Genomic DNA, 15442 nt, shown 5'->3' on the forward strand with positions numbered 1-15442 from the left:
AGGTAAATTCTCTGTCTATATACAAGAACAGTATTATGTAATGGACCCGACGTCAGCCGGTGTTTCGCAAGCATTTGAATTCGGAAGAAGCCCGTAGTCCACGTCACCTCAACATCGGCAGACTCCTATCCAGATACCTGGAATTGTCGGAACCCGTTCGTCCTTCACAGCGGAAAGAGGCAAGGGGAAGCGGCCTCGCGGGCAACCATTTATTTATTTATTTAAAAGTGTTTGTTTACCGTCTTTACAAACAGTGTTTAATCAAAACGGTTTACATAACTAAATAAAAAAACAAATGTAAATAAAGATTTAAATTTAAAAGAACATAAAGATTATCAAATTATAAAAGCTCAAAATTACAAAAATATATAATAAAAATAAAAATCTAAAACAATGAATAGTTTACATAAAAAATAAATCAATATATAATAATGTTGTGCCCTGTGTGATGGAGAAGTAGTTATGTTATTTAGTGTGTGATATATGGAAAGCAGATTGAAATAAATGTGTTTTTAGGGATTTTTTGAAGTGTTTGGAGTTGGATATGGATCTTAAAGAGTCTGGTAATGCGTTCCATAAGATTGGTCCAATGACAGAGAATGATCTTTTTCTGGTGATGTCAAGACGGGCCTGTCGTGGTGATGGGGATGTCTAAGAGGTTTTTGTCCAGTGATCTTAGATGTCTGGGTTTGTAAATCCGGAGAATGGAACATAAGGTAATTGAATTAGGAGTGTAGATGAGAGAGTGTATAATGGACAGGATCTTGAATTGTATTCTGTATTTAATTGGTAACCAATGTAATGATTGAAGTATCGGAGTGATGTGATTTTTTATGGAAGAGTTTAAGATACGTGCTGCTGCGTTTTGGATCAGTTGAAGTGAGTGAAGTGTGTTATCTGGGAGACCTATATAAAGAGAATTACAGTAGTCAAGCCCCGAAAAGATGAGTGATTGAAGTATAGTCCGAAAATCGTGAAAGAAAAGTAGAGGACGAAGCCGTTTCAAGAGTTGAAGCTTATAAAATGAATTTCTGGTAGTTATGGATATGTGTTGTTTTAATGAAAGATCTGAATTAATGGTTATACCTAAATTTTTTGCAGATTTGGAGATGAGGATAGTGATACCGTTAAATACTAATTGAGGGGGGGGACCTATGGATGAATCTGTAATTGATGAGAGGTGGACTATTTCTGTTTTTTTTTTTGGATTTAGTTTTAGTCTATTGTGAGAGAGCCATGTGTCAATAGTCGTGAGGTATAAAGATACTAAGGATAATGTGTGAGTCCAAGAGGTGTTGTATGGTACCATAAACTGTATGTCATCGGTGTAGATTTTGAATTGTATGTTTAGTGAGGCTAAGATGCGGCAAAGAGGTAGTAAATAGATGTTGCTCGCTGGATCAAGGAAGTCATCAAGGTGGCCTACGTAGAAGCGGGAAAACCACCACCTCTACAGGTCAAGGCATCTTGACCTGTAGAGGATGCTGTCACCTGCCGAGATCTGCAGGGCAGATCTGGCAACGTGGTCCTCCATCCGTACCTTCCCCGCCAGCCAGCCAGCCAGCTAAACAAACCTTCCCTTCGGAGATGAGTGCTAGCTGATTCCTGGGCTTCAGGTTCCCTAAAAATGGGAAAATATCCTGTCCCATTGAAATACACAATGACACCATGCATCCGTATTCTGTAGACGCACTGCTTAAAATCCCCCCTTCCCTGTACGTACCTGGATCAGTCCAGACCGTGGGTTATGTCCCCAATCCAGCAGATGGAGTCAGACCAAAACTCTGAGGGGGCGTCACCATAAGTACTACTACCCCCTCTGCAGGAGTTCAGTATCTTCTGACTCCAGCAGATGCGAGTAGGGGAATCTGGGCTTGCTCCCGATTGCCAGTAACCTTCTTTTGTTCCTCTTGTTTGAGGCTTTCTTCTCTGTGTTGTTAGCTTTGGATCAAGTTGTATTTCTTTCAAAAAAAAAAAAAAAAAAAAAAAAAAAAAAAAGTTAATTAGTTAATTGGGGAGGCGTGGCTTCTTTCCTGTGCTCTCTGCCTCCTTTGCTTCTCTCCCGGCTCTAGTCTGCGTCCGTACCGAGGGTAAGTCGCATTGCCGTGTTTTTCTTGGTTGTAGTTTCTCTTGCAGCTCGGCTGGACGCGACGGCTGGTGGGACCGGCCTTCTTGGCGTTTTTTTTTTTTTTTCTCTCCCTCCCGCGGCCATTTTGCCGGCACCTCGTGAGCGGCAGGGAGCAGGGAGATCCTCTTTAGCGGGTTGTGAGGCCAGGACGGCCCCCCCGCGGCGCCGCTTTACCTTCGGCGGGTAGTGCAGGCCATCCGGGCCCCCCCGCAGCGGCGCGCCGTCTCGCGGCCCCCCCCCCCCTCCCCCGAGGCTACTCGACTGTTTTGGACTGCCGGGTGTGTTTTTTACTCGCGCCTGTCATGCCACGGCCGTCGCGTTGCTCGGCCTGCGGCGAGCCAGGATCGCGTATTTCAAGGGAGGGCATCTGTGCTAGATGCCTCCCAGGGGGGGAAGGTTCGTCCGGGCTCCTAACACATTTTTCAACGTTGGCTTTGCCCGGGCGGCGTGGGCCGGCCCCTCCCCCATTCTTGGCGGGAACGGCGGCCATTTTGCATGCGCTGCGTCCCGAAGGAGCTCCGACAGCGCTGGGGGATGGGGAGGCCTCGGAGGGCTCTCCCCCGAATTTACTACCGGAGTCAGATCCGGAGGCGGACCCGCAGGGGCGGGGTCCCCCGGGGTCCCCACCTGCGGAGGTCCCCCCGAGTAGACCGGGGTTTTCCCCGGAGTTTATCCGGCTGATGCACACGGCATACCTGCAGGAACTGGCTGCTCCTGCGGGACCTCCACCACCCAAGCTACCACGACCTTCGTCCCTCTCTCCGGCCCCCCCCGCTCCGGCGGGCGTGGGGGCCCCACAGCTCCCCGTCCACGCCCGGATCCCGGTGGGCTCGGGGGGGACTGGGTCGGCCCCAGTTTCCCCTGGATCGGACCCTGCGGCTTCGGGACAAGGGGACTCTACGTCAGAGGGAGAGGATCCACGCACGCTGCGCCTCTTCCAGCGGGAAGAGCTGGATGACCTAATCCCGCAAATCATTCAGGGGTTGGATCTCGATCCCCCGCCAGACCCGCCAGCTCCCGTCGCGCCCGCTGTTGTCACTTCTTCCAAGAAGGGGGATCCGGTCTTGGCAGCCCTTCGTCCGCGGGCGCGGGCTTTTCCCATTCACGAGTCTTTTCTGCAACTCCTCACCAGGGAATGGGATTTCCCGGAAGCTGCTCTAAAGGGCAGCCGCGCCATGGAGAGGCTGTACCCGCTGCCGGAAGATTTTCTGAATCTCATCAAGGTACCCAGGGTGGACTCCGCGGTGTCGGCGGTCACGAAGAGGACGACCATACCAGTGACAGGTGGAGCGGCGTTAAGGGATACGCAGGATCGCAAGTTGGAAGTCTTCCTCAAGCGAGTCTTCGAGGTCTCCTCAGTGGGGCTGCGGGCGGCGATGTGCAGCTCGCTTGCACAGCGGGCTAGTCTTCTCTGGGTGCAGCTACTGCTCACTTCTCAGGTGTTGCCACCCGAGGAGGCCGCCCAGGCGGATAGGCTGGAAGCCGCGGTGGCATACGGGGCTGACGCCTCCTATGATCTTTTTAGGGTCCTCGCCCGCTCCATGGCCTCGGTGGTGGCGGCGCGTCGGCTCCTATGGCTACGCAACTGGGCGGCGGACACGTCCTCCAAGTCGAGTCTGGGTTCCCTGCCTTTCAGGGGTAAATTCCTGTTCGGAGAGGATCTGGACCAGATCATCAAGTCTCTGGGGGAAAACGCGGTCCATCGCCTGCCGGAAGACAGATATCGCTCCACCAGGGCATTTTCGTCCTCCCGGACCAGAGCCAGAGCGCAAAGACGCTACAGGAATTACAGACCGGCGGCGTCTCGGCCCTCTACCTCCAGGTCTCAGCCCTGGTCACGCTCCTTTCGCGGGCGCCGCCCCGCGCGTCCCGCTTCCACGGCGGGACAACCTTCTCCCAAGTCCTCTCAATGATGTTCAGCTCGCCCACTCCGCCGTCCCCAAGATTGGGGGGCGGCTGGCGTTCTTCTACAAGGAGTGGGCGCGGATCACCTCGGATCAGTGGGTCTTGGACACCATAGGACACGGCTACGCGTTGGAGTTTGTCCGCGCTCCCAAGGGATGGTTCGTCTTCTCCCCCTGCGGCTCGGCCATCAAACGAGGGGCGGTGCAGCTGACGTTGGACAGACTGTGGGAGATAGGCGCCATTGTGCCCGTACCCTCCGGAGAGGTGGGCTCGGGCCATTATTCCATCTACTTCGTGGTACCGAAGAAAGACGGTTCCTTCCGTCCCATACTGGACTTGAAGGAAGTCAACAAGTCCCTTCGGGTGGTCCGGTTCCGCATGGAAACGCTGCGGTCGGTGATCGCGGCGGTGCATCGGGGGGAGTTCCTGGCCTCCTTGGACCTGACGGAGGCCTACCTTCACATTCCCATCCGACGGGAGCATCATTGTCTTCTACGTTTCAAGATTCTGGATCAGCATTTCCAGTTTGTGGCGCTTCCGTTCGGTTTGGCAACGGCCCCGCGCACCTTTACCAAGATCATGGTAGTCGTGGCGGCTGCCCTTCGGAAGGAGGGCATCCTAGTCCACCCTTATTTGGACGATTGGCTCATCCGAGCGAAGTCTTTTCAGCATGGACAGGCGGCTGTGGCCAGGGTGATAGAGTTTCTGCAGTCCCTGGGATGGGTGGTGAACTTCTCCAAGAGCTCCCTCGTGCCCTCGCAGTGCTTGGACTTCTTGGGGGCGACCTTCGACACACGTCTGGGCGCGGTTTTTCTACGTCGGGACAAGGCGCAAGCCCTGCGGGATCACATACAGCGGTTCTCTGCATTACCAGCTCCCACCTCCTGGGACTATCTGCAGCTCCTGGGGGTCATGGGTTCCACCATCGACATGGTTCCTTGGGCATTTGCGCACCTCCGGCCCCTGCAACGAGCACTGCTATCCCGTTGGAAACCACTTTCGCAGGACTACCAGGTGATACTGCCACTGCCCCAGTTTGCCAGGGACAGTCTGGCCTGGTGGATGGTCCCGGAGCACCTGGCTCGCGGCGTGTCCCTCGACCTACCGAATTGGGTAGTGGTCACCACCGACGCCAGTCTCTTAGGCTGGGGAGCAGTCTGCGACCGCAGCGCCACGCAGGGGACGTGGTCCGCGGAGGAGGCGAAGTGGTCCATCAATCGTCTGGAGACCAGAGCGGTCAGGCTGGCGCTTCTCCACTTCCTGCCACTCCTTCGGAATCGGGAAGTCAGAATCTTATCGGACAACGCGACTACGGTGGCCTACATCAACCGACAGGGCGGCACTCGCAGCCCGCAGGTCGCGCTCGAGGCGGCGATGCTGATGCAGTGGGCGGAACGACATCTGGCCCGTCTGGCGGCCTCGCACATCGCGGGCGTGGACAACGTCCAGGCGGATTTCCTCAGTCGCCAGCTTCTGGATCCCGGAGAGTGGTCCCTCTCCGACGAGGCCATGCAGCTGCTTGTTCGACGGTGGGGCTCCCCCCACCTGGATCTCATGGCGTCCGCCCAAAACACCAAGGCTCCTCGGTTCTTCAGTCGCCGAAGAGAACGGGGGGTGGAGGGCGTCGATGCTCTCGCGCTCCCGTGGCCGGCCGATCTGCTTCTATACGCGTTCCCCCCGTGGCCACTGGTGGGAAGGCTACTGCGACGGATAGAGGCTCATCGAGGGACTGTCATCCTGGTCGCGCCAGAGTGGCCAAGACGACCTTGGTTTGCGGACCTCCTTCACCTAGTAATCGACGGACCCATCCGGCTGGGACATCTGCCCCGCCTTCTCCACCAGGGACCGGTATTTTTCGACCAGGCAGAACTCTTCTGTCTTGCGGCCTGGCTTTTGAGAGGCGTCGACTTCGGGGATACCCGGAGGCGGTAGTGTCCACGCTGCTGCGTTCTCGGAAGACTTCGACGTCGGTGGCCTATGTGCGAGTCTGGAAGGTGTTCGAGCTGTGGTGTACCGGCCTGAACACAAGACCCTCGGAGGCGTCTGTCCCGCAGATCCTCCAGTTCCTACAAGCGGGGGTGGACAAGGGGCTCGCTTACAACTCCCTTCGGGTTCAAGTGGCCGCTCTTGGCTCCCTCCTGCGCGACGGAGGATCACTGTGTCAACACCCGGACATCGCCCGTTTTCTCAAGGGGGTCAAGCATTTGCGTCCTCCTTTGCGGGACCCTTGTCCCTCCTGGAGTCTCAACCTGGTATTACGGTCCATGTCAGGACCACCGTTTGAACCGCTGCGGAATGCGTCGATCAAGGATCTCACTCTCAAGACTGTGTTCCTGGTGGCCATCTGCTCTGCTCGGCGGATTTCGGAGCTCCAGGCTCTGTCGTGTAGAGAACCCTATCTCCGGTTCTCCGATTCGGGAGTTTCTCTCCGTACTGTGCCCTCCTTCCTTCCGAAGGTGGTGTCTGCGTTCCATGTGAATCAGACGGTGGAACTTCCATCTTTCTCTTCGTCTGAGCCGAGATCTCTTCGTCTTCTTGATGTTAAGCGCACCCTGCGTATCTACCTGGAGGCTACGAATGATTTCCGGACTTCTGACCATCTCTTCGTCCTTTGGTCCGGTCCCCGGAAGGGATCTCAGGCCTCGAAGACGACCATTGCCAGATGGCTGAAGGCCGGCGTTGCTGCTGCCTACATTGGCGCGGGGCGGATTCCTCCGCCCGGCATTGTAGCGCATTCTACACGGTCTCAGTCAGCCTCTTGGGCGGAGACCCGCTCGGTCTCTTCGCAAGAAATCTGCAGAGCGGCTACCTGGAAATCGTTGCACACGTTCTCAAGACACTATCGACTACACCTCGCCTCTTCCGTCCATGGACACTTTGGCGAACAGGTTCTACGAGCGGGCCTCGCAGGACCCCACCCGGTTTAGGGACGCTTGGGTACATCCCACGGTCTGGACTGATCCAGGTACGTACAGGGAAAAGAAAATTATTACTTACCTGCTAATTTTCGTTCCTGTAGTACCATGGATCAGTCCAGACGCCCACCGCATTTGGGTCTTTCTCATCCTGCTCAGCTGTCTCTTTTGGGCGCTGATTCGGCTCGGCTCAGCTGGTATATGGTAGTGTCTTTTCTGCTGTTTCTTTCACGTGTTCCCTGTTTCACTGTTTATCACTGTTTTCTTGGGGGTTGACACGCGATGTGACCTCCCACCCATTGGTGGGACGGTACAGTTTTTCTCTATTTAAATTCAGCGGCTTCATGTTGCCGTCTTGTTTAAACTTGATCCAATGCAGGGGTTTTCTGTTTATTCGGGCTTTGATATACTCGATACTGAACTCCTGCAGAGGGGGTAGTAGTACTTATGGTGACGCCCCCTCAGAGTTTTGGTCTGACTCCATCTGCTGGATTGGGGACATAACCCACGGTCTGGACTGATCCATGGTACTACAGGAACGAAAATTAGCAGGTAAGTAATAATTTTCTTTTCCCCCTTCCCCCTTCCCCCTCCCCAAAACCCTTATATAAACCCCAAAGTCTCGGTGAGTCAATATTGGAGACCATGATTTTATGTGATTAAGTGCCGCACGTTTTACCCCCAGCCTCTAAACTTGTTTAAACATCAAACCATGAATGCAGTCCCAGAGTCGCTTATTAATCTCATTCAAGAGCAGCTTAGCGGCTTCCGGTGAGTCGTATGTAGACCATTTCCCTCTGTAAAAGACCTGCAGCTTTGCCGGAAATTGTAAAGCGAAGCGAATCTGCTTTGTAATCAGCATACTGCAGATTGGGGAGAATACCCTCCGTAGTGATGATACTCCCGAATAATCTGGTGCCAGACGGACAGGGGATCTCTGGAACTGTAGATTTGTAGCTTTCCTCACCACTTGCAAAATTCTCTGTTTATGATGAAAGTTTAAGATCTTATCAATGACGAGCCTTGGCCTTATGGTAGAGACATTGTGTGCACCCAAGCAATGGGCCCGCTCAATTTCCAGCGAACTTTTAAGGTCAGGTAGGCCCAGGGCATCGGGTAGCCAGTTAAGAAGAAATGTACGTAACAAGTTTTCCTCTACCGACTCTGGTATTCCAATAAGCTTAAGATTTGATTATCGCGATCTATTCTCAAGATCATCAATCTTCTCTATGTGTTCTTTGACATATTTCTCCAATGTATGCACTTGCTGTGTGAGAGCGGTCATATCTTCCACTTGGTCTAATCGCAGGGCAAATCCTGACAATATTGTTTAGAGTGTAGTTATTTGCATTGAAGTGCACGTCAATTTGTTATCCAGTGCCGCTATAACCGCTTCTTAAATTTCCAATGTCGTAGGTGAAGTGGCAAAGTATTTTCCTGATCATCTTTGCTACTCACACTAATGACTGCCGCATCTCTCCTTCCTGCACTCGCGGTTTCTCTGTCTTGTTTGGCAGACTTCGGAGGCATTGAGGAAGGTGATTTGTGCATAAAGTTTGCGATAGACAGGTTGATTCCCAAAGCAACTTGGAGGTGCAGATGGTTGAGGATTTAGGGATTTAGGGATGCGGCACTCAGAGCTAGCCCAGGCACGTCTGTTAGAGCTCACTACATCATGTGATCTCCTAGGCTTACCTGTTAATTTACTTGTTGATTCTTGACATATCACTCCAGGACTTTCCCAGACTGCAGGTTGGTTGTTCTTTTCTTTTCAGAACGATCCTCCAAGCAATTATTTTCTCAAAGTTAGATTACTGTAACGCTATCCTACTTGGTCTCCCTTCCTCCTGCACCAAACCGCTCCAAATGGTACAAAACACAGCAGCCAGTTTACTAACAAACACCAGGAAAAGAGACCATATTTCCCCAATTCTAAAAGACCTTCATTGGTTTCCAATTCACTTCAGAATCATCTACAAATCCATATCCTTGATATACAAAATCATCCATCAACACACCACAATTGACCTACAATTTCCTCTCCGCTTACACAACTCCACAAGACCTACCAGAGACGCATACAGAGGATCCCTCCATGTACCCCCTACTAAAACCACCAGTCACATTACCTTAAGAGATCGAGCCCTCTCCACAGCTGGCCCACTGTTATGGAACTCCATCCCTCCCGATCTCAGACAGGAGCCCTGCCTCCCAACCTTTAGAAAAAGACTCAAGACTTGGCTGTTTATGCAAGCTTTCCCGGACTTAAATTAATGCACCTCGCCATCAACATATCCAACACAGCAGCTGTACCTCATCTCCTTGAATATAATTTAGTCTCTGCTAAACTATCTTTATTTCCTCTGATCCCAGTTCAGTAGTCCTTGTTAATTGTAACTGCTTTCTTCGACACGTTATTTCTGTTTTTGATGTATTTATTGCACCCCTGTTTATTTGTAAACCATGATGTGATCATTTCATGAATGCCGGTATATAAAAACCTTAAATAAATACAAATTGTCTGTCCTTTCTACTTGAGGCTGTCTTGCTGAAGATATCTCTATGCATATATTTCAGATATTTCTCATTAGCCCATCTCTTGTTTGAGGGAATTGTTGCAGGTTCTCTCTCTGGTAATTTCCCTGGTTAAGGAGATGTGGGGAGGAGGAAGGTGTTTAACTTGGAGAATACTAGCAGGCTGGTGTAGTACAGGATCCTTTATAGGGTGATGACAGAAAACCATTTCTCTGTCTCCATCTGCTGATAGGGGAGTATAACTTACTTGTCTGAACTGGTCTGGCAGGACTCAAAAGAAAACTATCAGGTAAGACTAAATTTCCTCTCAGTATTTTAAAAAAATATTTTTATGTAAATTGCATGCAATAATACATTTTTTGGAATCTTTCTGAAATTGATTTCTGAATGGTGTGTTTGGGTTTTTTTTTTTTTTTGTTTTTAAATAGGTCACTGAACTTGCTACTGTGAAACGCCCTCAGGAGAGGGGTTACATGATGCAAAAATGGAAGGATGATGGCGGGGTCATGATCATAGGTTATGAGATGTACCGGAATCTTACACAAGGCAGAAATGTGAAGAGTAAAAAGCTAAAAGATATATACCAGAAAACACTAGTCGATCCAGGTAAGACTTAGAGTGTGGATGGAGAGAGGCTAAAATGTTGTCTCTTCAAAGAGGCTAGGTTCCATTCTTTTAGTAAGTTATGCTTTCTAACCAGCTAGCTAGCTGTCTTATACCTATCCCTAATGACCTTAAGGCCTGTGTACTTCACTTTGCATTTTTCCACATTAAATTTCACCTGCCGTGCCGTTCAGCTGATTCACAAGGTTCCTCTGCAGTGCCTTGCAATCTGCTGTTCTGACAACTTTGAATGATTTTGTGTCATCTGTAAATGTAATCACCTCCCTTGCAATTCCCCTTTTCCAGATCATTTATGAATATATTAAAGAGCACAAGCCCCAGAATCAGTCCCTGTGGTACTCACTGATGCCCTATCTTTCGCTGGAAAGCTGACCATTTTTCTGGTCTTAGGGGATTTGTCCTGCGGGAGAGGTGAAATATCACAGGAACTTCGCCTGCGATATTTTGTCCCTCCAAGAAATTATTATGGCAGGGTCCCTGTGATATTTTTTCTCGTAGAAAAATTCAGAGAGAAAATAATATCATGGGGAAAGGGCAAAAACAGACAATGGTAGCCCCCCTTGTCATTGGGCCAGCATCAGCCCTAACCCCCCCAACATGTCACAATACCCTCTGGGGTGGGGAAGGGGGGGGGGGTGCTGAACAGCCCAGCATCCCCCACCGCCTGTTGAGGCAGCCTGCAGTAAAAGAAAAATAAAATAATGTAGAACTGCACGGAGATAACCTGACCCTTTCCAAAACCCCTCCCCTTTCAAAAAAAATTCTCCCTTCCACCCCCCTGACTTCCCTCCTTCCTTTAATTAAAGCCCTAGTGTCTACCCCAGAAACAATCAAAGGAAGGAGAATCCGGGGGGACTTGTGATAAAATCTGGGAGGGGTGGAGAGGAATATTTTTTGAAAGGTGAGAGGTTTTGGGAAGGGATGGGGCATCGCCCTGCAGCATTACAAGTTTTTCTTTTTACTGCAGGGCAGCGGGGGGAAGTAAGACCCCCAAAGGGTATTTTGGCACACTGGGGGTGGTGGATGGCGTTTTGGAACACGTGGCCCTTTAATTTCAGTGTGGAAGCATCAGCATGTACATTAACATCCCAATGCTCCCCATCCAAACATTTTCTACAACTCCTGAGCTTTAGCTAATTTTTTGGCCATTAACGTGGCTGTGGCAAGCTGCATTACCTATGCATAAGCTGCTTTGCATACATTTGTAAAGTTTATGCATGCAAAGCAGCTAATTTCAATAGGAGGTGAATATTTTAACAACATTGCACAATACTGTATTGGATCTCCTTCAGCAGGGACTGGTTCTTCCCAAAGACCTGACTCTATTCTGACTTATGTTCTGGCCCGTGAGAGGGCTCGCCTATTTAAAGCGTGGTTATTCCTCTGCATTGATTACCATCTTACGCCGCGCTCGCAAGTTCTCCACTTCCTTGGCTTATGTGCAGGTCTGGAGAGTTTTTGAGGCCTGGTGTGAGAACAGGGTGTTCTTCCTTGTTCAGTTAAGAGCCCTCTCATTCTGGATTTTTTGCAGGATGGATTGAATAAAGGCTTTGTCCTTAATTCCTTGAAGGTGCAGGTTGTGGCTCTTGCCTGCTTCAAAGACCTGATGAGTGGTGTTTCCTTGTCATCTCAGCATGGTGTGGTCAGTTTTTGGAAGGGAGTGAAGCACCTTAGGCCTCCTTTGAGGTTACCGATTCCATTGTGGAGTCTTAATTTGGTACTGGACTTTTTGGCGGGCTCTACAGTCAGACTACTGCGTAGCCTTTCCTCATGGTTGTTGACTTTGAAGATTGTGTTCCTGGTGGCTATATGTTCTGCGCATCTGACTTGTTAAACCGCCAGCACATCTTACTGTTTCCATTCTCTCCCCAGTGATTACCACCCGACATTGGCTGGCCGCTGTATAAACGCCCCACTTTATTGGATATCCCTGCATCCGTGGCCTTGTTAGTCATTTGATGCAACCACAGCCCTACATCTTGTGTTCCCGAGGGCATAAATCTATTTTCCTCCATTTTATCCCTGAACTTTTCGTCGTAATTTAACCAGGTCCATCCCTGGCATTCCCTGTATGCCTCGAGAATAGGGTCCGCATAACTGAGCATGGGGGCTGTACTATGAGGGGTCATCCCGACCCAGCATGCTAATCGTTCTCAGGAAAGCCCTGGTCCAATTAATGATTCTGGAAATCTTCACTTCTGCCCCCCATGACTCATCCTTTTTCTTCCCCTTCTTCTTTTCCACTGCCCCTTTTTGGCCCTCTAGTTTTGTAAAAATATCTATCTATCTATTCCCTCTTCTTTATCTTGCTCCTCAAGGCCTTAGGTGCTCTCTCCCAAAGCTCAGACAAGTTAGTAAGAGCTGGTGGTGCTCTGCTTGTCTCCAGAGGATCTTGCATGGGCCGAGCGGGAGTGTCTGCCGACGAGTCACTCCAGTCAGGATTGCCCCCTGATGAACCTGCACTTGAACAGCTCTTGTTCCCCTTTGCTTCCTGTGATGCCCTTGACTCCGCACCTCGTGTGTCTGCAGCTGATTCTCGTTCCGCTCTTGTCTCGGTCGGAGCTCCCGACGTCCCTGCGTCGTTACTGTCCCCGTTGTTTGTTCTGGCACTGGCTTCTGATTCATATGCAATGCCTGTACGCCCCCCAGCTCCTCCGATGATGCTTGGCTCTCAGGTCGCACTGTCGCCACGGTATCACTCGTAGCTTGCTGAGGCACCTCTTCCTGGTTTGCCGAGCTCGTCGCCTGGCTGCTGCCTCCTGCCGTAGCCGTATTCTCTGCTGCTGCAGAATAATGCCCTATGCCGCCCTGCCAGGTTGCCGCTGGCTGGCACCATGGGTGACACATCTGCGGGTATGCTTGAGGGAACATGGGTGTCAATGGGAGTGCTGCTGTGGGCCATGGTGGTGCCACTGGTGGGGTTCGTGTCCTGCCCTCTGTATGTGGCCATTGTTGTGGCTTGCCCTTGCAGTCTGGGTCCCATCGGGGGCCACATAGGCCGTACTGGCCATTGAGCTGGACCGTAAGGCCCACCCGTCGGATGTATCCTGGCTTGCCCTTGATTGCTGGCCGTCTCCGCTATGCCTCCTGTGTTTTGCTCGCCCCGGGCCGCTGCTGCGCTGCCGGTCTGGGGCCTGGCTGGTTCCTGCTCCCGTGCCGCTGGCTGTTCTCTCCTGCTCCCATCTTGTTGACCCCCCCATCTCCTCGTGTGGTCCGTCTGGCCTCCCTCCGACCGTCCCATCTCCCATGGCCGTGTTCAGAGCCCCTCTTTTCTTCGCTCCCTGAGATCGGCCTCCCTTTTCGTCTCGCCGCTGCCCCCCTCCCTTAGCCGCTCCTTTCTGTGCGTGTCCTTTACTCCCAGCCATGTTTATCAGCCCGGTGAATTGGTGCAGCTAGTGGAGTAGTGGTCAGGCTATTAGCCCTGCCTCCCTGCTTCAGCTGGGTCTGTAGGTATAAGAAGGGGGAGGGGTTTAACCAGACGGTGCCAATGTTGAGTCCCGAACTTACGGCTCTTGCCGGTCTTTCCGTGGGTCCGAGGTGGGTGGGTGATGGGTTGAGTGCCTGTCCCAGGGAATCCTCCTTCCATGCTCCGTTGGATGTGCTCGGGCCTCCGCTCTGCCGAGACACGTGGATCGTGAGCCCTGCCGCAGGGGAATAGGTCCTCGCAACACGGGCACCGGCCAAATAAAGAGGAAGTGCCAGGAGCCCGCGGAGAAGTTATGGCAGGCCGCAGGCTCGCGATAAGCACAAGGCTGAGGTCAGCCGCAGAGTCGCATCGTTACTGCGCGCTCCCCCCTCCCCCCTCCAAATGCCCTTGCTCCTCGTTTGGGACCGGGAGGAAGCAGACGTGGCAAGGGGAGGTCCCCTCGGGCTTGCGCCAGGTTAACGGGGGGGCCTCCCCGCATGCAGCGCGTCAGCCTTTCCTTAGCACTCTGTCTGCGGCGACTCTGGGAATCCTGACCCCGCATCCCTCCTTCACTAGCATTTCAAATAGCCAAAAGGACTTAGCACCAAGGGGGTTCCCCCTGCGCTTTGCTTTCTCACTGTGATTTCACCTGGGCTGGGGGCGGGGTGCTATTTCTTTTCTTGCTTCAGGCAGCAGATTATCTTGTGCCACCCCTAAAGCCTGAAAGCATTAAGTGGAAAGTCGTAAGACAATGGCACATCAGCTAGTACTGTAACAGCTGAGCTTACTTTTGTAATGTTTAAAACTATGTAGTGATATTTAAATCTACCGATGCATCTGCTGTCCTGTTGAAAAGTGTGCTCAGTTTATTATTTATTTATAATATTTTATGTACTGATATTCTGTACATAATCATAACTGTTCACAATATAAATATTAACAATAAATTACATGCAAATTAAAGGAATTATCATAAAACAGATAAAAGCAAACAATTCAAATAACATCCTTAATAAAACAAGTAATGAATAAAATCAATTACAGTAAACTTAAAATTAAACAAACCTAAATATAAAATCAATAAACATATTCATGAAACCTCTTTCATATTGATGTTAGTCTAGCAATCAGCTCAGTCTTAAATTTATTTTACATCCGCATATGCTTGTTTAAAAAGCCAGATTTAAAATCTTTTTTAAATATTGAGAAATCCTTCTGCAGTTTCAGCTCAGCTGGTATTGAATTCCATAATTTAGGCCCTGCAATAGATTCAGATATATGCATAGACGGCATTCATGAACAGCTTGAGGATGATTTTACATTGAGAGAAATTTATAGCGGTTGTCAGCAGCCTTTCTCGCAATGAATCTCCAGAATGTGAAGAATCCACTCGGAAAATCAGAAAGTGAAAATGTGCAAAGACGTTAGGCAATGTTACAGCCTAGGCTGCTAATGCATTATTGATGATGCAATTATTTCTACAACCTAGAAAAGTGCTACAGATATGACTTGTTTATGTAGCTTACATATGACTTTAAAAGAGGAGGAAGTTCACTTCTGTCAGGAGAAGTTAAATTGGTTGGAAATTAAATGCGAAAGTGGGAACAAGCAGTATGGCAGTATAAGCCAGAAAATATCCTTTCATTACCTGCTGCATAGCATCACAAACTACCTAGAGATGCTGCAAAGTTGTCTCTGAAAGGTCAGTTCTTGATTAATTTGCAATAATATCTACCATTTATTTATTTATTTACTTACTTATCTTGAAATCTAATACCTGGATTGTGTACGAATGTTAAGTGTTAATCTGATTTGGTCACGTGTATTTATTTTATTTATTTGTTTTTATATACAGACGTTTGTGGGAAACATCACATCGGTTTACAATAATTATAACAAACAATTCTTGACATAAATGTTAAGGGCAGT

General features: G+C 50.2%; 1 protein-coding gene across 4 annotated transcripts in view; it reads left to right on the plus strand.

Moving 5' to 3' along the window:
• ATRX (ATRX chromatin remodeler) overlaps window positions 1-15442 on the plus strand; it is a 327972-nt gene that overhangs the window by 173506 nt on the left and 139024 nt on the right. For all 4 annotated transcript variants that reach the window (XM_029607651.1, XM_029607652.1, XM_029607653.1 and 1 more), the window contains one exon: window positions 9912-10089. In XM_029607651.1, coding sequence (XP_029463511.1) covers window positions 9912-10089 — 178 coding nt within the window. The remainder of the gene's footprint in view (window positions 1-9911; window positions 10090-15442) is intronic.

Source organism: Rhinatrema bivittatum, chromosome 6, assembly GCF_901001135.1.
Source record: "Rhinatrema bivittatum chromosome 6, aRhiBiv1.1, whole genome shotgun sequence".
In the NCBI taxonomy this organism is placed as follows: domain Eukaryota; kingdom Metazoa; phylum Chordata; class Amphibia; order Gymnophiona; family Rhinatrematidae; genus Rhinatrema; species Rhinatrema bivittatum.